This window comes from Electrophorus electricus, chromosome 15, assembly GCF_013358815.1.
Source record: "Electrophorus electricus isolate fEleEle1 chromosome 15, fEleEle1.pri, whole genome shotgun sequence".
In the NCBI taxonomy this organism is placed as follows: Eukaryota; Metazoa; Chordata; class Actinopteri; order Gymnotiformes; family Gymnotidae; genus Electrophorus; species Electrophorus electricus.
In genome coordinates, this window is record NC_049549.1 from 12,941,641 (window position 1) to 12,967,100 (window position 25,460).

Here is a 25,460-nt window from a genome sequence, read left to right on the forward strand (position 1 = left end):
GAATGGCTGCTTAAACATAATGTGAATACAGTAGAAACTTTATTAACAAAATGAAAGCAAAGCACATCTTAAGTTCATTTCTAGTTATGCATGAAAAGCTAAGTGCCAGAACATTACCATTTACTTTCCAAATCACATGTACAGTCAGTGACTGCATAATATATTTTTCTTTATGGGCTTTTTCTTTATGCAAACAGGAGGTTAGAACTCTTGAAATAGATTTGAAATAAACAGGCTGAACAGTTAGGGCATGCTTCTTCTCCTTCACCCCAGATCCCTTCAGTGGTGCATTTGCATGATGCACAAGATATTTCAGGCAAAGGGCTGCTAGTAAATTGAATCAATGTCCCCACTTTCACTTATTCACACAATTAGTTAAGAAAAAAAGAAAGGGGGGGGGGGGGGGAAGACTGGTGCCAGACCAGCACGTAAGGTCACTCGTGTTAAAACATACAGTGATACAGCAGATTATAGACCAACAGGACAGTAGCAGTGCAGGGTATGCACAGCAGTGCTGCCCTCTAGTGTGCAGGAGGTTACAGTAAATAAGCAGCGAGGGTTGTACAGGAGTAGCTCAGAGGAGCGCCCATTGAAGGATGCTGGTATCCTTGCCTCCAGTAGAGATGAGGTGACTGTCATTGTGGAGAAAGGCAACGTTGGTCACATGGCTGCTGTGCCCACCATAAACGTGGCTGGGTGCCTGAACGGGTGGAAAAGAGTGCATTTTACAGACAGAAATAAATTTCTACAACATGTGTTAATGTGTTTGCAAAGACAAGTGCAGGAAGCTCACCCTCGGCTGGGAACAGGGATTGGAGAACAAGTGCACTTTGCCGAAATCATCACCCATAGCCAGCACTCCACGGTCATTTGACCTGCAAACAGCATTGATGTCTGTGCCGTCCGCACCGTCTGGCCAGATGCCTAGCAACATGAGGCAACGAAAAATATTTTCACAACACAACCTTGGTCTCAGCTCAACCTCAAATACAGAGGGTTTAAATATCATATGACGAGGAGGATACCCAAGTAGACAAACCAAATGAATGCAGATAACTAGTGAAGGATAGGGTTGGATTTTTTTTTATCTAATCCTGAATTTTACACATTAATGCATAACATGGGGGTCTGTGCTGAACAACTTTATCCAAATTAGGATTTTAAACAAATGTAAAGGGGTTATGTTTGATTACTGTGTGAGCATTTGCTGAGATTTTACTTACCAAAGACATTGATACCTAATACACAAGTGGAAGTGGCCCATTCTAGGTTGCGTACTACCTCCATGCTTGTAATATGTTTCCCTGTGGAAGCTTCCCCTTCAAAACAGAGATCGTTCAGATTTAAAAAATGAAAATTTTATCTGTATTACCTTATAACAAAGTCACACTGACAAAGCAACTTACAGAACAAGATCTCATAGTCCCCTGAGTTGGTGACAATATACTGGCTGTCAGTAGACCAGTCTAGATGGGTGACAAAACTGGAATGTCCCTGTGTAGAGAGATACGAAGTGGTGAAGACAAAACAGATGGAAAACCTGCCATAGAAGATACAATCTTCTAAAACATGATGTAAAAAATGACTCACAGTGCATTTGCCTACACGGCTATATTTCTTCCCATTCTCAGTCACGGCATAGATGTAAACAAAGTTGTCATGGGAACCCACAGATAGGTATGCTCCATCTATGACAGAAGGCACTGATGTTGAGTACCACATGTAACATGAGCAGCACACATACATTTGAATATCAGTGGAAATGTAAAATAGGAGCTTTGTCTGTCTTCATTTCTTTGTATTAATGCACTGATCTAAATTCAGTCTTTGTGCAATAGATGTTCATTGTTAACTAACACCCAGGTCATGGAAATTCTGCTGACCTGGAGAATACTTGACAATGGAGATGATTTCACTGCCATCTGTATGCATAGAAAGAAGGTCCCTGGTGTCAGTGTCCAACACTATCCACCTATAGAATTAACAAAGGTAGAAGATTTTCACATACCAGTTATTAAATTAGACTTTAAAAAATATTCAACAACAGGTAACAGTGATTAAGATTAAGGAATCCAAACAAAAATTAAGATCCAAGTTCTTTTACACTAATAGCTAAACAAAACAGCATGTAGCAGATATGGATGTTATTTCTTCAATCTTAGCTAAGAAAATTTTTGTTGGTGGTGTTTTTAAATTTTTTTAATTTGTTTTTTCAGTAAAATTACATTGTGATCATGCATGTTGTTTTGACCACATCTTGAAACCCCCATATGCAGTCATACCTTCCAGTCATGGTGCCCACAGCCAGCACACTGCCACTAGGGTGGAAGCCAACAGAACGGCTAGGGTCCTAGAGGCCACATAATATCAACACAGAGGTTGGTATATTTTTATATATTTTATATAATTTTATATATTTATACATTGACATTCCACTGCATGAGAAGGTAAACTCATAGGGCTAGCCTTTCCAAAGTAGTCAGGTACCAGAAAGTAACTGTAATTTGTCAAGTACATAAAAATACAGCCAAATTATAGGCCATCATGGGTCTCTGAAACATATTTTGTGTATAAGAATGATAAAGGCATAAACCTCAATGGCCTTGTTCCACAAAGGTTGATGGGAGGCTGCATCCCAAAGGTGGACCTGTTTGTCTTGGCCACAAGTGACAAACTGTTCAGTGTTGGGGTGTACATCCAAGCCCCAGAGCTCATCTGTGTGCCCCTGCCAGGAGAGCACAAAAACAAACAAAGAACAGGTTACAAATAATGACAAACAGATTTTTAAAGATATTATTAGAAGTATAGCAATTCACACAACATTCTTTGAGGTTTTCTTTTTATTTCATTTGTACCTGAACAATGGGAGTTAGAGCACCGGAGAATGACCCTTGCAGGATGACGTTTCTAGTTGTCCCCACAAATAATTCCTCTTGTCTCCCCTCGGCTAGTGTGCGCACAGGGCCAAAGGCTTCAGGAACCTTATAAAGGGTGATAACATAGCAGGTTTTCTGTCTGGAAGGAGTCTCACTAATTCAAAGTTTTTACATCTGAGCCCAAAGCCCATTAGATGTAGTTTTCTGGGCCAGACCTCTAAAAAAAACAAACACTTTTAACATAAGGCATTGTCTTAAATCAAGCTTTAAATTACTTGTAGGGTAAGGATGAAAGTTAGCGCTGAATGTACTTTTCCTGAAACCTCATAGACCACATAAATCTGGTTGATAAAAAACAGAAGCTACTGAATCAGGCATTTGCAGGGCTATGCTTGAATGCCCTTCTGTGTGGTCTTAGATGTAGTGGCTGACATTTGTTAATATAATTAACAAAAGGTTAAATGCACAAGGAGACCTGAAATGAAACCTGCCTTCTTCAAAGGCATCCTTCGAATTCACACCCTCATCTGACTCTACCACCAATTCTGGAACACTTCCCTTTGAATAAAGCCTTTTTTTAGAACAACAAAAATGACCCTGTCACTACATTAACTACAAGAGAGTGGGAAACAAACCACCCCCTTCAAATTTATAGACAGAGCACTAAATATAAGGGTCAGTTTGCAGTCAGATGAACCAGTATTTTAAGTCTCCAATGGCTTTGTTTACACTTGCATTGTTTCGATGGAAAATCTTCATATTCGGTCATGAAAGGACAAGAACACTCTTGTGGGATCTATAAGCAACTGTCTTTAAGAATAAATATTTATAGGCAATAAAGTTAGGCTATATTACAATTTACTTTAAATCACAGCATGGCTTTAACACAGTTCATTTTTATACATCAGGATTCCTCTTAAGTCTTTATACCATATTTAAGAATTTCAGTTGATGAACGTAAAGACCACAATTTACTGTAAAGATTAAATTTATTCTGAGCCTAGAAAGAAAACCTTCAGGCCAATATTTTTTATATGGGGACCGAAAATGTGTGACAGAATAAAATCTGTAAACAAGAGAAATGTAATAGCTGGAATATAAATGTAATTGACACCAGTTTGAAGAAATCTTTTCATATGCAACATGAACAAATTAGTTCATTTAATTCACACAAGACAGCTGTCTCTTGTAAAAGGAGCTCTTTGACCTGGAAATGTGTATATTGTTTTTCTTTCTACATCCTTACCTCTATCTCACTCCGTTTGTGGTATTCGTGATCCCACAGCACCACCTTGCGGTCTTTCCCTCCACCAGACACCAGTGTCCCATCCTTCAGCACACACACGGAGAAGATCCCGCCTTCGTGGGCTCCTGCCACCACCTGGCTGATTCTGTTACCACCTGTCCATCAAACCTCACTATCAAATCATGCTTCATAAGGAAGGACATGATAGCACATGACATTTAAATCTGATTTGTTTGATTATGGTCTTCTTTTGCATGAACTGAGGAATTTTTACTGGCCGTTTGATTTTTTTAAATTTACTATTTTCTCCATGCAAGTGAACCTAATAATACATCATTGCAGACTGACTGTTCACCAAACTCTGCATACCTAAAGCAGAGTAAACACTTTGCGATTAAATCCAGAACTTCCTGACAAATTGATCTCAGAACATTAAAACTGGGAAGTTTACTTCCTGGTCCATCACCACCCACACTGTAGCCCCTCGGGGCAGTGTGCTCAACCCCTTCCTGTACTGCCTCTCCACCCACCCGTGCCCAGCACCAACACTATCATATAATGATCAGCAGACCGACTATTTTTTCCTTTATAATGGCAGGTCTGTCAAGAAGTAGGCCATCAGCTTCAAGTACCAGGAACTTGTTTTAGGGTCCAAAAGTCTGAGTCTTACCAATAACTGAATTTGGCCAGAATTTAATTTTTCAACATTTCTAAGAACAATTTGGCCTTCAGCTGCAAGTTAAAGCACTAGCAGTAGTGACAATAATGCATAGAGAATCAGGCTAACTGAAAATCAGGTGTCCATGACTAACAAGAGATGACAACATTTTGCGTTATGAGCATGTATTGCCATGGATTAGTTTAAAAAAAAATAAAATAAAACAATCATGTTAGATATCTGGATCCAGTTCATATAGGGATTTTTAAAAAAGATCCATTTGGGATTAAATAATGCATTCCTGAATAAGGTTGAGATGAGGAAAATGTATTAGAGGCTCTCTTTTTACCCAATTTTATCTTAATTTAGTTACTGATTTTACCTGCTAGCTAGTTCTCCCACATCACATAAAAACCTAACAGGCAACCGTAAATGACAGATGGGGGTAACCTAAGAAACACGTGCAGTTGTCTTTGCTGCCCTGAACAATACAGGATGAGAGAATCAAGGCCATCCTTAACACCCACAGAAAAGGGCAGATTATGCTCTCTTGGATTCAAAGAAACTAATCTGCCTCCCAGAGCCCTCTACAAAGCCACTGTGGGAATCCTTCACATCAGCGTGGTACAACAACCGTGGTCCAACCCCTATTGCTATTATCATGGCCTGCAAAAATCCATTTAAAACTATTTACTGTGAACATGATTTTATTTAATGATATTTAATGTCTTAAACAACCCCCTGTATTTTCTTCATTTCTTTGTCTTTTCTCAATACCTCTGTACTGCCCTTAGTTTTGTTTTCCCTTAGTATCTGGATTCTTTGACGGAAAAGTGAACTTTGAAGAGCTATGAACTATATTCATCACATTAATGTTCTCAACTGTATACAGCTACGCCTGTAAAGCTAACAAAAGTTCATTAAAAACTCCCTAACCTTTAGCCCAGATATAGATATTTCCACTGGAGTCCCCTGTTATTGCATCTCCGTTCTCAGCAAAGGCGACACACAGCACATACTTAGGTTTCTCATGTTTCTGAAAAACACAAGAGAAACAAGAGTGGTCTGAATATATCTCCACTGAACACATATAGACCTGCTTAAAAAAACCAACAGAACTTTTCAGAAGAAACTCATTACTAGTGTTCTTCTGGAAAATATATTTTCAAAGGATGAGAATCCCACACACCTCAAATAGTCCTTGGCGCTTGGTTAAAGTGTTCCCCTCTATAGTCCAGAAATTGAGGTGGGACTTCCCGCAGGTGACAATCAGGTTGGCCTCCATGGGGTGGAAGACCGCCCCCAGCACGGAATCATTGGAGCACTGTATGGTGGAGAGGACACGTAATAGAACATTTAACAATTCTCGAATTTTAAATCAGGAGGAAGTAATTCTAAAAGGCTTTCTGATTCCACCTAATCTAAGTGTAGTCTCTTAATACAAACCAAAAGTAATGAAGCACTCCATTTTTTGGTCAAGTTGTGGACTCATAAGCAAACTAGTTTAAAATCCAATTCTATTTGCCTAGTAAAATGCACCAAAGGTGCATAAAAGCACTTGTTTCTGCAATGTCACGTCTTGGCAGTGCTGGTAAATGGCCTGCTGTATTACGCTTGCCACAAACCGCAGCACTCAGTGTAGCTCAAAGCAGCAGCAACTTTGCATTTATTACTTCCCAGTTCAGCCAACATACAGCCAACATCATGTGTTCTCTCACCTTTTACTATTATTTTTCTTGCATATTACCAGTAATGGTTCGGGACCACTGATTTGAGGTAGATAGGACTCTATTCTTCTCTCTCTCCAAACAGCAATGCTGTCAACCAGATGAACTCACCTTCACATCGGCAAGCTGCTTCTCTTTCTGCCAGTCCCATACAGACAGGATGTGGTCATTTGCATCATCAACTGCACACATGTGGGCACCACCGTTCTGTACATGTGGAGAGAATTTAACCATTTATCCATTCACATTCCTGCATTCGATCGACAAACAATCTTCAGAACGCATTCAGTTTGCACACCTCCCCCATACCTTTCATAATACAACTCAAGTCATATTTACAATACCGATTTGCAACTCTCTTACACTTTAGCAATGAGTGAATTCTTCAAATCCAACATACCGACTTGGAGAACGCTACACAGGTAACAGCGCGGTCAAACACACCCATCCCGATAACATGAAGTGTGTTCAGACTCACGGAGTCCCACACTCGAACGTGCGGTGGCAGCAGCTTATGGAAGAGGGTATGAATAAATAAGCAAGTGAATACACATATCCAAATGCATTCATTCTGCTGAAGCTTTATTCAAATACTTTATTTTCATGGATAAAATATCAGCCTGCTATTTACTCAAATATGCTTCTGTGGGTTTTTTATACTAAGAATAGATTTATTTTTCTGCTGAGCACACAAAGACCATTGCTTCATAAGTGAGTGTAAACACAGGCCTTACCTTGCCATCTTTGGATGTTCCGGCGACTTGTCCTGTCGCTATAGTGACCATGTCTGGGTGGATGGCCAAACTATAAAGAGAATATTGTCATGGTCAGGGCCAAGCAGCTGAGATTTGTGCCCTCTCTCTAGGGGATCCAAATCAGTCCCCTGATGCAGACTAACCCAGGGCCACTGGAAATGTTTTTTGTTCCACTTTTTCAAATAAACCCATTAAGAAATTTCAACAAACAGTGGGAATGATCCAGAAAACATGAGAAGTTTGTAAGCAAATAAAGAATTTCTGCTGTAAAATTGACTTTAAACACACATGTAGAACATGAACACTAGATAATAATCATTACGCTGTACTAGGCAGATAAGCCTCAGATTTGCATTACATAATCCTACTGAGGCTTTATTCACAACAGACACTGGCTTCAATATACAACAGTCAAGGCTTCCGTTTGAGTCTATTTGAATATAGCATAGGATTAGATTATCTAATAGATAAGGTCTTATTGAAGGACGTCAGGAGTGATGGGGGGAAAGCAGGACTGGTTCTTGTGAAGGCAAATGAGGTGCAAGACCATATTCACTTCTTCCCTTTTGGGATACATAGATAACATGTACATTAAATACAGAACCTTAGATTGTCAAGAAGTTTGATTAAATGTTTAAAAAAGAAAAGGTGGAAATGATTTTGTGTCTGCTTTTGAAAATAAATCCCCTACCATAACAGATTACAAACTGAATGAACAGTTTCATAATTTACTAATTAAAACTCAGTTTATGTTATGTTATCTTTGTGTTGCTATGAAGAGTGGCCCCTGCAGGTGGAGCAGGCTGTTACCACTTGACGTCATCGTTGTGGCCCAAGTAGTGCCTCTGCTGCTGTTCCTCCACGCTATACAGCACCACTACGGAAGCATTGAAGTAAACGATCTCTCCAGTGGGCAGCAGGTAGAGGTTAGAGCGGCAGTCCCGACCCCTGTAACCAAACCTAATTGACTGGGTTAAAGAACATGAAGACAAATGGTTGCTAGGAACCAAGAGTAAACCATGCAAGCATTCAAGTCATTAAACACTGATGCAATTCTATTTAGCATACATCGCCAAAGAGGGGAACACTAAAGGATGCACATAAAGTGGGCAGCAAACAGCTTGAAATGAACAAAATAGGAATAAAAACCATGTTGAAGAGAGAATGTCTTAAAAGATATTTATGGAACTTTAGGCCCACTACAGAACCTTAAAAATCACACACAATGCAGCTTTCCACGATGCATGAAGGATACACCCACTGGAGTTTGAGCTTGCGCTCCGGCAGCGCCACCTTCTGGTCAAGGCTGTAGCTGTCCCTCCGTTTGTCAGGAATGTGCATGGTGACTGGGCGGCCCCGCAGAAACATCCTCACATACCCATCCTCTGTTCAGCAGAAGACACATAAGCCACAGTGTGATCAGTTTACCCCTCCTCAGTGAAATCTGTCAAACCATTGCTGGCAGAAGTCATGTAATGAACCCAAAATAATGTATTTTGACACTGAATACAAATATATTTTGAACTATATACAGAGTACATTTTACCAGGTACTAATTGAGCATTATCCTACATGTCTGTCTCAATCAGCATTATTTCATACCATGGCTCTCATTTGAATTCTGCATAATAATGTCACCCAGTTAGCTTGGTTTACAAATGACTTCAGCTGTTCTGTCAAGCTGAGGATTACTCTTTGCCGTGGTCATATAAAACAGCACTCTGGTACAAGAGGATCTCTATAATGGACTAATAAGAGTCACATACAAGGGATGATTACCTCTTAGCAGTGATGATTTCCTAACTGACTTTCTTTTATTTTTCCATGCCAAATATTCTACATTCATTTATTTTGCATGTTCGTGCCAGTTAGCAGTCAAATGATAACACAAAACTTGCTTAAAATTATTGGAAAATAAGTTCTGAGGTGTCATTACTGACTCATTAACGTGAAACGCTGTTTTCACATTGTAAGGGCACTAGCACACGAAGAGGCAGGCAGGTGCACTAACCACTAGTTTCTAGACCGGGCTCTGGCAGTTTAGCCACGGTACATTTGACTCCTATTGCTATTTGTGTAAGGCATTGACAATAGTGTCAATATATGAAAGACCTCATGGCTAGGACTGGTCTGACCACCCCCACTGTACAGATTCAAGGTGGAACAACACACCTACTGTCCACAGACTTACCAGTATTGAAAGTACACTCTTTGGTTTTACTGAAAGAAAGCAAGAAAGAAAGCTTATTAGAATTACATGTTGTAGATCATACATATACATTTTTAATTTAGCTCGTCAACAGTATTTTACGGTGGGCTGAATAATTTAGCAGGCTCATCTTTTGCTGATCCTGCTTCTACCAGGCTCCATTCATGTGCCAATGTGCTAGGTAGATGGTGAGGCACGATAAGGGCGAAAGGGTCAGTGAGATCTGCCTTTGACATTCACCAACAATATATATATATATGATAATGTGCAGGTCTATTGGGAAATTAAGAAGTAGCATGCATGTGCTTTGGAAGCTTGTCTTGTACACAGACAGACAGACAGACAGACAGACAGACAAACACAAAATAATGATAATATGCTAAAAATTGTGTGTGTGTGTGTCTGCATGTTTGACATTATAGGCAATATCCTACAGTTCTTTGCTTTGTCAGTCAAAAAGTCATAAGAAAAGTTTGACTGCCAGGCAGCTTTACATAACTAAAAATCACACTAGAAGCAGTAGGGGCCATTGAATCAGCCTCACAATAAAAGAAGTTAGCCATTATTATTGTGCAGGAGATTTTATTATTATATCATTTCAAAAGAAAGTTCTCTAAAATTAACTTTGCCGAATACCAGGTGTCTTATGATTAAAAAAAAAGAAAAAGAAAAATGAGTTTGCTGATGGAGCAAGGGAAGATGTGCCCTGAAATGAAAACAAATCTAGGCTGTGAGTGGTGACACAGAAAAACTCTAACAATGGAGCAACTGCAGCCCTGTGGGTTCCCAAATGCAGGGCTATTTAAAAGAATTGAATTCAGGTAAAGCTTCAGTCAAAACAGGCCCCAGACAAGCCACCATCCAAACCCATTCACAGTATACTGCATGACTAATGTAAGACACAGATTTGGCAGCATGATACCGCAGTAAGATACTTCTGTATGGAACAGTAAACTGGTCTGCATATAATGCATTTCAGTATCAGCAGAAGACAGATGACATAGTGAAGAATCAATTTAAATGCAAATTTCTCATCAATTGACCATACAGAAAAATGGTTTGCAGGTTTACTTTCAGATTATAGCACACAACTGGCAGAAAAGAATTGGGAATATCATAATTTTCTAAACTTTAGGGAAAAATTACTCGAGTAAAGGCATATCTTCTTATAAAATGGGCTTCACCTCACAACAAAGAATATGCACATCTGATTCCTTTTGTTATTATGAGGATGCTAACATTCTCTGTCTGGGAATAACTATATATGCCTTGTAATATGTAACGTCACAGTCTCATGCAGTTCTCTTATACAATGAGAATAGTGCACAATAGTTTAGCAATATTTCTGCAGTACCAGAAGATCAAGATTAGACAGATCTACAACAATATTAACTTTTGTCCAACAAGATAGTAAAGGATATAACAGCAAAGCTGTTTTTTCAAAAAGACAACATTTGCTCTAACTGAAAGGAGCCAAACAAGTTCAAACACTTTAGTCTTGAGTCTGCTCTTTCTAGAAGAATGCAAACTCTAATTTGCAGCCACGGAGTGTGTTGTGTAGTAGGTCAATGATGTCATTACACTTAATGCATGTGGATAAAAAGAAAACAGGGTGGGTGGGCAATTACTCTGCACACAGTGCCATGTCAGCAGTCCAGTATGGTGTCCACTGGCCATCATGCAGCATATGCAAGCAGCTTTCTACATGTGCCTCCCAATACTAATAACCAAGGCAAGATGGTAATGTAGTAATGTGCACTTTTTCCCTGAGGACTGAAACATACCAAAACAAGTCACAAAATTACTCGATGCAGTAAAACAATTTATCAGCTGCAGACAAGGATGTTACAACCACTAAATGAGAAGCTCCTGCATTTAATTTTCTAAATTAAAGTTAGGACAAAGACAAAACACTGAATGCAAGACCAAACAGGCAGTGGCATATAGTAAACAACCACATTTAAAAGCTCAAAATAAATGTTTACTATCTTAAAACAAGTTGTGTCAGAACATGAAGGTACATTTTTTGCTCTCAAATGAGGTAGAGTTGTGTTCAGTAAATAAAGCTTCTGAAAGACCCTGTCTTTGTCAAACTGTGAAAATTCATGGTATAAAAAGATTCAAAGAGAATCCGTTACTGCTGCTTTAAATGAAAAACAAATGGTTAACTCCCTTTGTAAAGAAGTGTGGATTATACTGGTTTGGAAATGGGTTGGACTGTTTTGGCTATGGCACTGTTTGGCTTCAAAAGCCTCACCTTTTACAACTTGTAAACTTTTACAATTATATTTGATCATATTTAAGCAATTACAAATGAAGAAACCAATAACCTTAACCTATTTTAACATCGTGTACCACAACAGCAAAAATCTACAGATTTTCAAGAAGCTATTATTTGAGAGTAACTTGAAATTTGAAAAATGTCTAATGCAAAACAGAAATAATTTGTTTACCTGAGTGATTTCTTCATTGTGTTTTGCTTTTATGTAGTAGTACTAGCAGGACTTTGCAAACAGAGACCGACAGGCAACAGACGAGTTCCTTGTTTGAGAGAACTTAAGCACAGAATGAGTAGAACCCTCTCCAGCCAATGGCAGCACACTTCCTCACATTACATTGCTACCCCTTTCTATTTGACCACACCCTCCAGTACTTCAGTGCAGTAACATAACAACCTTACTGGTGGTGGGAGTAAACTACTGAAAGGGTGTCGGCCAACCAACTGCACAAAGTTTGTGTGTTGTTTAAAGCTTAATCACAGGACACCTTAAACCTGAGTTATTCTACTGCATTGTCTGCTACTCAAGCCATCTGCAGGTGCTCTGGGAAATTTGTTTGTTGTTATAGTTATCTCTTTCCCTGCCAAGCCCACATAATGGTAGAGCTGGTTTATGAAATCTGATCACCAGTCAAGGCTTTATGTTACCAAACCATGTCACTTTTTTTGGTCAACATTGGGTGTAAGTGAATATGACAACAGGAATGCCTGCTGTGAACCTGTAAACAAAAAGCAATTACAGTATCTTCAGATAGAGAATAATTCTCTATTTTTGAAAAGGTTTTGTCTGCTCAGCTGACCCATGGCAACTGGTAAGTAAAACAGAAGGGCAGTATTTTGGCTACATCTGTCTCAGTATCCAGTGTACCTTTTATAAGTAATAGGTGCCTGAATTGTTGTTACCACTTAACAGACCAGTTATCTATTTCCTTTCCACTATATGCAAGCTGAAACTTTATTGACCTTTACTGACAAAGGCATGTTTTGCTGAAGCAAGTGGAGTCATCTATGAGTAAACATGTTAGACTAAACCAATAAAAAAGAAGCACATAATGCAAGTTTAAAGGTGCAGGACTAATGATCTTAGCTCTGGCTTCTTCATCTAACTGGACGGGGGAGCCAGGTCTATTTTTATCCATCGTGACTTGTACTAGTTCCAGGACACTGGAGTCAGAATGAAGTTTCAGCAAAGAGGCCAGCTGTGTATGCACTCTTGTGGTCAAAATGGCACCTCACTTTTAAGGAAATGTGGTTACTTAACAAAACAAAAAAAAACCTGTTCTTTCATATTGGGCCAGTACAGATACAAACAATACCATCTGCCTCTTTCTATTATGGAAAATAAACTGTAGTTAATGCTAATAACATCACGCTGAAACTACAAACAGTGAATTCATCTCAGCACTGTCATTTTCATCCTTGTTAGCAGCAATAATGGCAAAAAAAGCAGAAGCTGAAATCTGTGAGGCCTACCTGTCTCTTTTGCAACAGGTGGAGCTGCTGGATGAGGTGGTTCTGCTGCGTGAGTCTGCAATCTCCTTCCTGACTGTGGACAGACGCTCTGTGGACATGCTTTTCCTGATATGTGAGGAGAGAGACCAGAGGCCAGCCACAAACAGGGCATGAAAAAGAGCACATTTGTAATTCGAAGGTTGTAAGAGCAGTAGAAAAAGAGAGCAGGAATGAAAGCAAAGTACAACAAAATGGACAAAAAGAGCAGTTGGGCTGGGAGGGGATACAAACATCACAGTTTCATCCTACAAAATGAGAAAACCTTTTACTGTTATGTCGTTTGTAATGTTGCTCACAGATTCACAACCTAAGACATCATAATGATTTGAATTTGAAGCAGGAACACCTATTTATTTAGTTATGAAAGAGGAAGCAGAGGTTTGCCTTCTTTGCATAATAAAACACATCAGATCTACATGTCCAATAGGCCTTAGGTCCTTAGAGAGCCTATAGGCCTGTCCAGCACTTTCACAGTACTGCCACCTTGAGGCAATTAAAAAACACCACTGATGTAATGCAAAAACTATATATAGCTTTTACATCTGAAAGAGCTAACAAAATGATAATACAGAGAAAACTGTAAATCAAGAAATAAGAATAAAAATACTAAAATTGTTAAAAGGTCAAAGCAAATAAAACCAAGTGATTACCATAAAAAAATAAATGCAAACTTAAATGCAAGATTTTAAAGGCACTAAAGACTGCATTGAAGACCAAACTAATATTATATTCCTAGTGACTAACATTGATATCTTGGCTTTTAGACTTTTTAAAATCAGTTTTTCCTGTTCCTTAAGCATAACAGTTAGAGTTGTATGAGCTTCTCAGTGCACACTTTACACAGAATGGAAATGGAGGGCCCAGTTTATAAAACAATAGCATGTAGAGTAAAATTTGTTTGATTTCAGGGCATTTGAACAGGTCTCTTACCTTTTAATAGACATTATCACCTCCTTTTTAGGAGAGGAGGGGGAGGATGGGAAGCCCCCCAACCTTTTCTGCTGAATGTAGCCATTGCTCAAAGGCTTGGGTGGAAGAGCTTGGAGAATTTGACGAACTATGACCAGAAATGGAGCAACAGAGGAAGCTCAGGCATGATAAGCAAATGAACACGTCTGGTGATTCAGCCTTTTCTATATCACATAGTACAGTTTCAGATGTAGCAATAACTGCAGTCTGACAAATGAAGCCTGTAAATATAGCAAGTGGACTACTTAACCAGTAACTAATCACCTTCAGAAAAATGAAAAATCCCAATGCTCCCCCAGTTGACACAAAACGCTTGCTAACACGTTGTGTTGCTGGCAGACCAGATCTGACCACACCCATAAGCCCCTATTAGAGGCTGAAAGTGTGGCGGTGGGTGGCTGACCTTTGGTGGGCGCGCCTTTCCGGCTGTTTGCCTGCGTGAGCTCCTCGCAGCAGCCCAACCGGCGCAGGACGTCAGCCAGAGCTGCCTTGAGCAGTTGGATCTCATCCTCCTGCAACTGGACACGTTGCTCTAGGTGGGACAGACGATCGTCCATCTCCATCCCGCTCCCCGCAGACACATGATCATCTGAGCAGAAGAGACAGGGAGCAGGAGACAGACTAAGACAATTGGTCCCTTTCACCTGCCATCTAGATGCTTTCAAATGAAAGCTGTCTTTTGTCTAAGAACCCATTTAATCTGTGCAACTGGAAAGCGGAAGAAACACGCCTTTGTATAGGGCCATGTTGTCAAAATATGAACAAATGTAAACATATGTTGTGATTATTTAGGAATTATATTCTTATACATGAGACTGAAAGCAATGAACACTGTGGTAAATGTCTACCCAAAACCACATTTTTAACAAAGTTAATGTGCAAATAATGTAATAAATAAATACTGCTAACTAGGCCCCATGTCTATTACATGGTGGCCAATCCAAATTCAATATTGCTTGAAAACTAACATTTAGTTTATGGCACACTTACTGGAAGTCAACAATAGTTTTTAACAATGGAGAGTCAGAAACAAAAGTAATGCTGATTCATCCAGCACAACAAGAGGCTGATTCAAATAAATAAATAAACTGCAATTAAAAACACACAACATAATTCCTCTTCATTATAACTATGTATTTCATCTACTTTCAAATTTTGCAGTTTGGGGAAATAAAAAACGAAACAAATCAATCTCAATGTTTCTTTTGTTACTGAGAATACACAGTTGCTATAGTTCAGCTTCTGGCTGTCTCTGCATGTCTCGTGCCCCTCTAATAAACCTAACGCCCAATTAGTACAGATACAAAGCATCTTCAGCAGGTGGCAAGCATGTCCACTGAAAGAATGAAACTGAATAGAGAGGATTCAAGGTGAGAGGGTGGAGGGGAGGAGGGTCAGAGAAGAGGAGATGGTGATGCAGGAGGACAAAAGAGGTCGGGAGGAAACTGGAGGCTCGGTGTGAACACAGCTTGCTAAAATATTCATAGAGAGGTGGCTTGCTTTCCTCTCCTACCTGCCATGCCAGTCAGGGTTCGAGCTGTCTGTCAGTCCGTCATGGACAACCCGTAGTGCTCTGTTCCACTAGCTCCCTCTCTCTAGCGTGTGCTTTAGCTGCTGCTTTCTCTCTTGCCCTCCTTCCCTTCCCTGGCTTGCTGATGCTGTGGTCAGACCTCCCCTCCTTACTCCCTCTACCCGACCCCTCCCTCCCCATCAATCCTCTCCGTGCCGTCTGCAAAGAGGAGTGCTGTATGGTGTAAAGGGACACTTCCTCTTCCAGTCATGGCTTATGCAGCAGGCATATAACCGTTGCTGCCCAAGAGGTGGAGAGGCCTGGCTGCTTTCCAGAACTTCCCTGATGCAGTGAGTGGGTGTTACCAGGAAGTGTACTGATCAGCAGCCTTCATCGATACAGCATTGTGACGTCACACCTCCCAGATCCATTCACTGATACTGGTTTTCACTTCTCAACATTCACGTTTAAAGAGGGAATGCCAAGCATCTAGCTGTCTAGCTGTTAAAACCCAACATCTCATGCCAGTCTTAACGTATCAAAATATGAAATATTCTGTGTCTAAAGAATACTGTTCCTATGGCCAGTCAACATATCTGAAAAAGTCCCACTTTAGTACCATTTTACAGTGAGAAATCTCATTGACCAGCCATCTGTCATTCAACCAAACCATCTGTCACAGTGAAACAATACTTAATACTTCAGTTTAATGGAGACTTACAGCCTGAGAAGTACCACTAAAATCAGTACATTCATATTTGTACAAATCTCTAATTGTTAGGGAGTTTGTTTATTTGGTTGGTTGATTCTTAGTTTTGTTTTTAAAACATCTTAAGGATGAATTGAAGTTGAAATGAAGGATCTTGCCATAAAGACACACCATACCCTGAGAGCTCAGTCAAGATGTTTTATGCTAGTGTGAAACAGTACTGAGTATAATGTTCACTTCCACACCCTTTTCTCTGAAATAAGGAATATTTTATTTAGCAAATATTTGGAACCTCTTAATGAAACAAATGTACATTGGAAACTTACTTAAAATGAAAATGCTATTTTAAAAAGAAATGATACAATAAATGTCTCCAATGAGCCATTGTTGATATTGTGAAGGACATGCTTTTATGTATAAATATTTCAGGGGTAGGCCATATTCTACAAGCCTCCATGCCTGACAACATACCATTCTCACATAGAGGCCATTCATAACTTGATAGGGAATACTGTAGGTTATAAATACTGTGTAAATAGAAAAAAGGGAAGTTACTATCTAAACAGAAGCAGGCAATATACAAAGCCAATCACAGACAAGAGAAAAGGGCTTGTAGGCCTATGTCACGTATGCTATATGCTAAGTCACGTGACTTAGAAATTACATCATCAGTTTATCTAACGCTGACGGTGTTACTCATCATTTAGGCAAAACATCTGGCCATATTATTATTAGAATCATGTTACCTGGTGGAACAGGAATGAGACTTTTATTTTCTAGTTACCGGGCAGGCTACCAACAACAACCAGATCCAAAAGCAACAATAATATGCAAATACCTTTCGTGAAACGAAGTCATTGGCAATTAGCTACCCAACATAATATTTTTACATTTATATTTATAACATATTTAAAATAAAACAAGAACTAGTGCTGTAACTGACAACGGGTTATTATATGGTGTCAAGAAGTCTTATAGTCTGAGCATGGCTCAACATACTGTATGTCAATATTCCAAAAATATTATCATGTAATATAGTGTTAGGCTATGTACCTGTGCACCTATGTGTGTAAATGGAATCTGAATCCCAAAGAACAAAGAATAGCTGGCGCTATCTTGTGCATTCATTATGAAAGCGAAAAGACAGTCGACGTCAAACTTACCGTTGTAATACCGTAGTAGAAGGGAGCTTGTATCACACAGGTTGCCACATGATGCTATTCTTTCCGACATTTCTTTAGCTTTTTCTCAGAATCTGTTATCGACAAACCTCTACCTTGCAATAACAAATGTCTTGGTTCCGTCTGTCTGCCACTTTCTTAACATCCGGGGGAACCCTCAACACCTTTCTAAACAGCCTTCGCTGCTACCTGCTCTGTGTTACTATGACAACAACCTCACCAACGAATCGTGCACCCATATGAAACGTTAGGACACGTTTCCTTTCGCAGTTGCCTAATTGTGTTCACACCTGCGAATTTCCTGATACATGGATATAGTCAAATTCATGTTCCCCTGGAGATAACACTACATATGATTAATTAGCTGTTTGCCATGCACGGATAATTCCTCCTTACAACTGGGAACAGACTTGGCAACATTGTTTTATTATTTATAAAATAACCTGTAATAATTATTATTATTATAAATACTAGTATGGTTGACATGTGCGTGAAAGGTAAGTGTATAAATGCAGGAAGATTTACATTTAATTAACAGAGAGAAGAAAAGTGCGATTCGTCTTTGATGAGGGAATTGTGAAATGTACTTGACACTAGGCGGCAGTGTTGTGCTGGCTAAAGCAAGAAGTTACTCTCTTGGAGACAAAGTTATTGAGACAAAATTATTTGTCTTGAGTTAGAAAGTACTCAATAATCCCCCTCATTTCTATAATATTGAATTAAATCGATTCGATTACATTGGTACATCAATTAAATTAATTAAGACGAAAGATCGAGAGTGGGAAGGAAAGGAGGTTGCAGGGAAGAAATAGTAGATGGATATTTTATAAGCTATCCACATCAGAAGGGAACGTATTCAGCAGTATTGTTAATGGTTTCAAACTAGACCTAACTAAAGCAACTGTTCACTATTTGCAGGTGAAAGAAGATGATCCATAGTTAGTCTTGGTGGAAGAAGTCCTGCAGCTCCTGGCTTTAATCGGAGCATGTCTGTGTTTCAATTTTCAAAAGCCTACTGTGCTAATAATGAGGAAATCTCTAATTTCCTCCAATCTATGTACAATCAGATGCACAAGTATTCAAATTCACTGCTGTGCACAAGCCTCCAGCTGTCGTATAAGTTTGTGAAAGAATGTTAAAATCTGTAACTATATACTCCACATGGTAAATAGTAATTCCAGAATTTCTGAATTAAAAAAAAAAACTAAGTCATTTCTAACTTAAATGAAGCTAAAGAATATCAATCCCTCCGCTTTAAACATTAATTTTAAGTGACAGCATGTATATGCAAAAGGCTTGTGCAATACACAAGCATGAGTCATAATCACATTTAATGCTCTCAGTAATGTCTTTGTGTAGTGGAAAGTCCACTGTAGTATGAACAGTCTACTCACTTCTGAGTATGAGTAATCATGTACCAAATTGACTTTTCTGACATGCCTGACATTTGTCTTTGTTTGTCAAAATCCTTGGAGCTGATGCTTGAAGTTTCTCGATTCATCTCTCTGATGGGAACAAGTGTAATTTAAAAAAAAATTTTTGTTTGTAGGTTTGTGTATGTATGTTAACTGTGAAACATAATTGTATGCTATTTATAGCAAATGTTATCTTGTATTAGCTTTCTTTTATGACTCTCTCTCCCTCTTTGGAGTAGTCATACCTTAAAGCCTGTGTTTCTAAGACTCCTGTGTGAAGACAAGAGGTATACCATTCTAAAGGAAATTAGTCTGAATGGTTCCTCCCCCTTGGTAGAACAAACTGCAGCATGTGATCCGGAAGTGCTGATAGTTTGAGCCTCTTTATTTAAGCTGGGTTACCTTTGGAATAAGTCCTAAAATAAGATAAAATAAGAATATTAACCATTTAATTTATCCAAAGTACACAGTGTAATACTTTCATATTTACATTATATCTTGTAACTCAAAGGCTAAGTCAAGGTAACAAAAGGTCTTAATTATCCTTGTACATTATTTACATTTTAAACATAAAACATACTTTATATATTACATTATATTTATATACATTTTAATCTACTTTCTATGCTTAATGTCATTTAACACATGTAGCCTAAAATAATTATTTTCTATATTCTTCCAGCATTGTAATTGCTAATTTCTTGTGCTGATCATGATGGACATTTATTGAACATTCTAATTATTAATATTAAATATTTATTTATCAAAGGATACACTGGGTCAGTGTAGTTTTCAAGGACAAAGCACACACCTTTAAAATAAGCTTGGTGTTTGTCCGTGCCTAGTGTATTGTTTGCCCACTAGACCAAATAGTTGTCCACTAGACCAAATAGTTGTCAAACAGTAACAAGTTTGCCCACTAAAAGCTGTCCAGCATGTGGGTCTGTGGATGATTTGTGTCATACAAGGACCGTGCTTGTGTCATAGCTGAAAGACCCTGGCCCACACATTACGTAGACAGGTTTTTATGGTGAGATGGGTCGATACAGCTAATTGACTGATGAGATATCTACAGTCCAGGTACATGCAAAAGGACTATTAATCTTGTGACGCACACTTGTTTTTGCATAGAAAGAAGGAATTTAAGAAACAAAGAAAGATGCATACTTCATAGTGTTATTCTGATGTGTGCTAATAATCATTTCCATGTCATGTGTTATATTTAAAATGTGCTGGCCATTCAAATAATTATTCACAGCAATGTGACTATTTTTAATTTGTTTTCTTCATTATTTTCAAAATGCTAACATCTATGAACACTACAGAAGAATGACATTTCTTCTGTCAGTGGTTTAAGAACATCTAATTCACTTTATCAGTAAATTATCTGGTTTGTGTTAGGCAATAACTAAACTGTGCAGATGTCTTGTCCTCCAAGGCTCTTGATGGGTACCTCTGTGTGAGAGATTAATAATGAGTTTTCTCCCTTCTTTTGCAATGAATCACTGGTTTATGGAAAGTATTCACCCACATTTTTAAAATAAAGTCATATTCTTGTTGTGCCATTATCTACTATTCCTAAAGCATCACCAACTCTTCCGTTCTACATGCTGCCAGTTTAACAGCATCTAGCTCTTTCAATCCAGATTATTATCCAGATTATATTGTCCTATGATAGCATGACAAATTGTGTTTACTCAAGGGTTACAATTAGCCTGTGTTTAGAACTTCATTTTGATGATATTTGCATACTTATGTGGGAGGTTCCTTCAGAGGAACAATTTTGGGCCTTGTCTATTGAATGCAACCTGAATACATTTCCAAAATACCTTTGTGAGAGATTTTTTTAATCTTTGCCTAGTTTTCTGAATATATATTAAAATGTATTTCTCTTGTATTCAAACAAAACAAATTAAAAAATTATTAACACTTTATTTGTGCAGGAAACAAAAATACTTTTACAGCTCAACTGAATAGAGCTCATCTGCACAGCTCACAGCTTGCTGGAACCGTTGGAATGGATTTGACGGCAGCCTACTCACTCACCAGGTTTAGCCATTCAGGGTGGAACAGATGGAGCTGGAGTGATAGCCTAAAGCCTCCTCTTACCCAGTATCCAACATTATACCCATTACTAAGATAGAAATGGAATGCTCACAAACCCTGTGAACTTTAGAAGCTTATCAAGCATGAGAGCTGAATGGGGTGGGGGTAGTGCATATGATCAATGGGACTAACTGATTTGATTTTTTAAAATTAACACAAATAAAGCATACTTAGATATCTAGGCTTTTTAAAATGGTACATGACAGTGCCAACAAAATGAAATAAAAATGCATGCAGTATATAACACTGTTGTCCTCATGGTGGGGTAAAACACATTAACACAATTTGTTGGATGGCTGCTAACACAGATAGGAGCTGGGTGTCATACGAATAATACAGTCTCATATCTGCCCAAGTTCATTGGCACAACATATTTTCAGTCTTTAACACAACCTTTTGAATATTTTTATATTATTTTTTTTATTTACCAATTTATATCATTTCTGTCTATTCAGCAAGTAATTGTGAATCATCACCCTGTAATCCATGGCATTTGATTATTTCTTTGCACGTCCTCTTATCAAGGAACATATACCGTGTATATCATTACTATATATGGCTAAGCATTGATATATAAATACTGTCATAGGAATATTATTGTTATTGGAAGCACCCCAGTCACACATTACACAGGTGGATAAATGGATAGCATTGATTTCCCACATTTTTGTGGCAATTCCAGCTAATCCAATAATAACTCATCCCACATCTGAATGCAGTGGACTGATTTGTGTACCTAAGACAATCTATAGAAAGATCTATACACTAAACTGTATAAAACTTTAAAAACACTATATATATATATATATATATATATATATATATATATATATATATATATATATATATATATATACACACTTCAGTTTAAGTACTGAAGTACTTGCATGTACATACATGTACATCACTGTGCATTATTCTACCTTTTACATTCTGATAAAGAGACCTTTGTAGCTTCTGCTCAGTTTTCTAAACCATATCTTTGAGATATGTCCAGACATGCTTCAGTACTCTGATCTCCATAGGCAATGCAAAATATACGTGTCTGGTCTTTTATTGATTCTTAATGGTGATAATTAGTCTTATAGAGCTAAAATAAGGGAGTAAACAAAATCAAGCAATTAAAAGGTGACAGATTTTACTCACTCTGAAAGTGTATTATATTCTTACATATTGTGATGTCGGGCACTGGCCAGGGAAAGAGAGAGAGGGTGAAGCGTGCATGGTTAAGTTCCCATGTTTAAATTGTAAATTAGTTTAAATGTATTGTTTAGACCGCTAATCCCTATGTCCCTGTGTCACAGTATTGTGTGTGTTTATTTTATTAGATATATAATTTTGTACTGGATTAGTGTGTTTAGTTTTATTACAATTTACATGTCATGTGTGGTTTTTGGTTACCCTCCCCTACTTTCTATAGTGAATAATTGAGTCTTGTTCTGCTTATTTGTTTACTGTTTGTGCTATTAACATCTTCCATATATACTCTACTACTGATGTTACAATATATTTTAGGCAAGGTTTTATTAACACATCAATATCATTATACACTAATTAATTTCAACATACACTCCAGAAAATGCAGAGGTGTGTGTGTGTGTGTGTGTGTGTGTGTGTGTGTGTGTGTGTGTGTGTGTGTGTGTGTGTGTGTCAGTGTGTCTGTGTGATATTTTACTTTGAAATTTAATGAAGGACAAGTTAAAATTGCCCCAAAACAGGAATATGTGAAAAAGGTACAGGCAGTTGGAAAATAAGTATAGTAACAGTGTGTCAGAAGGAAGTAAACTTAAAATTACCCCTATTTTTCACAAAAGAGTATGACTCCAGACGTCAGTGGAACACACCAGTGTGGTGACACATGGAGCCCAGCCAATAACCATGTGCAACAAATACAGGCTAATCCCATTCTAACCACCAACCCCTCATTTCACAGTGAAATCAAACCTCTTTACACTATGGAATCAAGAGGGGTTACTTTCCAGGGAAGCACTTTAGTGTTTAGCTGTAATGGTGGACTCTTACTAATCGGGGTTGAAACACAATTACACTCAGAGACACCAGGATCACTAAGGGACCTGGGAATTTAACTATTTGTGTATCAGCATTGGGTTAATTTGACTGTCTGTGTCTTTGTCTGTGCCTTTTCTCTGATAAATAAATTCCTCTTATGATCAGCACAAGAAGTTAACAGTCACAATCCTGCAAGAACATAGAAAATTATTATTTTAAGCTATGTGTAATAAACAACACTAAGCACAGAAAGTAAAATGTAGTTCTGAAATATGTTTTATGTTATAATGTAAATGTAGGGATAACTAAGACCCTTTTATACCTAGTAGCTTTTGTTTTACCATTAGGGAATTGGGGGGGGGGGGGTCGACGGACACATAACCCCCATAAAAATCCATTACTTCCACTACTGAAAAATGCTGCTTTATGAAGGCAGATATGCAAGCCACATGTGCAAATCTAGTCAGACAAATTCTGACCACTTCACATCTATAATTCTGTCAGATTTATTTTGAATTCCTGTTTCATTTGATTTACAATCCTAAAACATAATTTAATCTGTGTGTATGTGGGAGGTTGTAAGTGTAAGGAGACTGACTGATTTGTGTTAAAATATTTTGTCAGATGTATTCTGTACACAGAAAAAACAGACATCTCAAAAAACAAGCCCAACATTCAATGCATCACAATATGCTTTGTGTTTAGGCATTTTTAAGCCATGTTAATGCACTATACAAATAATCATATTGAAGTAAACTCCATGTATCCTCTCTGTCCATATGTTTCTGTGACGCAAATACACAGTCTCACCAAGAAGCAGTGTGACCAGTGGTAGCATGTAGGGTGTGTACAGTTGTGCCACGCAAGAAGGCAGGACTTATAAAGAATTACCAATGCAATGCAAGAATAACCACACAGTGTGTGGTGACTGTAGAAAGCAAATGCCAGTATGAAAGGAAAGCCTGGACATTTTAGCCATTTTAGAAATCCCAGCGAAACACATTTTTAAGGTCCCATAAAAAGGACATATATGATATAGGATATATGGTCACCCTAAAACTATTAATATTCTATCCTATGTTAAATAAAGAGGTACAAACATTGAGACTCAGCACTTCCAGACACATTTTGCCTAATATCCATTCCTTCCAGTGAAGGCTGCCCTTGAGAAAGATTGTGACAGACCTGCCTCTTGCCTTCACACAGGAGTCAGGTTTCACATTTAATTCTGATGGATTCTGCTGGATATATATCGAATATATAATGTATATTCTGCTGGATTATATTTTAAAGATGATATATTAAAGTAGGTGTCACTATCTCAATTTACAGAACGTTAAAGTAATTACCTGATCATTTTGAATTAGAGTTAATGAAAGTACTAGCCCTTGTAATGTTGAGTGGTAAGGAGGCGGACGCACATGCGGAGAAGAACGAGATTTATTGGGGCAAATCCAGAGTCGTAGTCGTTGCAGTAGTCCAGGGTCATAGAGCCAAAATGGAGATTATATGTATACATTATAAACAAACAAACAAACAAACACTTGAAGGCAAACTGGCTATAACATAGGCTTTGAAACACAGATGGGCTTTCATACATCCACCAAACACAATGAACAGCCAAAAACACAGGGCATCAGACAGGGTTTAAATACATGAACTTAACAAGGTAGAAACAAGGGGCAGGTGTGACCAATCAAACGAGGGGCAGAGAAAACGAAACTACAGCATAGAACTAAGATACACAAGACAAGGAAAACATGGAACATGGTAGCTAACCGTGACAGCCCTAATATTGTATTGAAATATAATAAGTATCAACCCCTCTATGCTGTTCAGAATTCCATATTAATAATACAGGATATCACAGTATTTTAAACAATAAATAAATAAAATAATTTTCTGTTTTCATTATCCAACAAAATAGAATTTGAAAATGTTTTGGCTTGCCTTGTATATCCATGTTGAAAATTGGTCACCAATACCGCTATGTCAGGAGTTGTTGGATCCAGTACATATTTCTCTGTGGGATGGACACTTGGTTAGGGGTTTCTGGCTGTTGCATCGATAATCTCCTTATTGTTATTCCAGAGGATGGAAGCAACTAAGGATATAGGAAATTCACTTGGCATGGTAAGGAGTGAGGACTCATCTGATATTCTCCAGATTCCAATGGTCTGTGAAGATCCCTCAAGCCAGTGCCTCCATTCCTCCAAGGCTAACTTAATGTCAAGGAGCTTTTGGTTGCCAACATCATAATTCTGTTCCACAGAGGTGAGTATCTTAGAGAAGAAAGTTC

General features: G+C 38.2%; 1 protein-coding gene across 3 annotated transcripts; it reads right to left on the reverse strand.

The window, feature by feature from the left end:
* Positions 1-20: 20 nt before the first annotated feature.
* On the reverse strand, positions 21-17,810 carry eml2 (EMAP like 2). Of its 3 annotated transcripts, none has more exons than XM_027005810.2 (22): positions 17,613-17,810; positions 14,634-14,819; positions 14,192-14,318; positions 13,223-13,327; positions 9,454-9,482; positions 8,518-8,647; positions 8,073-8,222; positions 7,242-7,311; positions 6,908-7,018; positions 6,619-6,714; positions 5,970-6,104; positions 5,717-5,816; positions 4,123-4,277; positions 2,856-2,981; positions 2,594-2,725; positions 2,283-2,350; positions 1,884-1,972; positions 1,591-1,688; positions 1,407-1,494; positions 1,224-1,319; positions 794-924; positions 21-700 (listed from the first exon to the last, which is right to left on the reverse strand). In XM_027005810.2, the coding sequence occupies exons 1-22, from the start codon at positions 17,680-17,682 to the stop codon at positions 575-577; spliced, it is 2,418 nt and encodes an 805-aa protein (XP_026861611.2). In that variant the 5' UTR covers positions 17,683-17,810; the 3' UTR covers positions 21-574. The 3 variants fall into 3 exon arrangements, with proteins under 3 accessions (XP_026861611.2, XP_026861612.2, XP_026861613.2); XM_027005811.2 differs by lacking the exon at positions 17,613-17,810 and adding an exon at positions 15,744-15,858; XM_027005812.2 differs by lacking the exons at positions 13,223-13,327; positions 14,192-14,318; positions 14,634-14,819; positions 17,613-17,810 and adding an exon at positions 11,925-12,041.
* Positions 17,811-25,460: the final 7,650 nt, after the last annotated feature.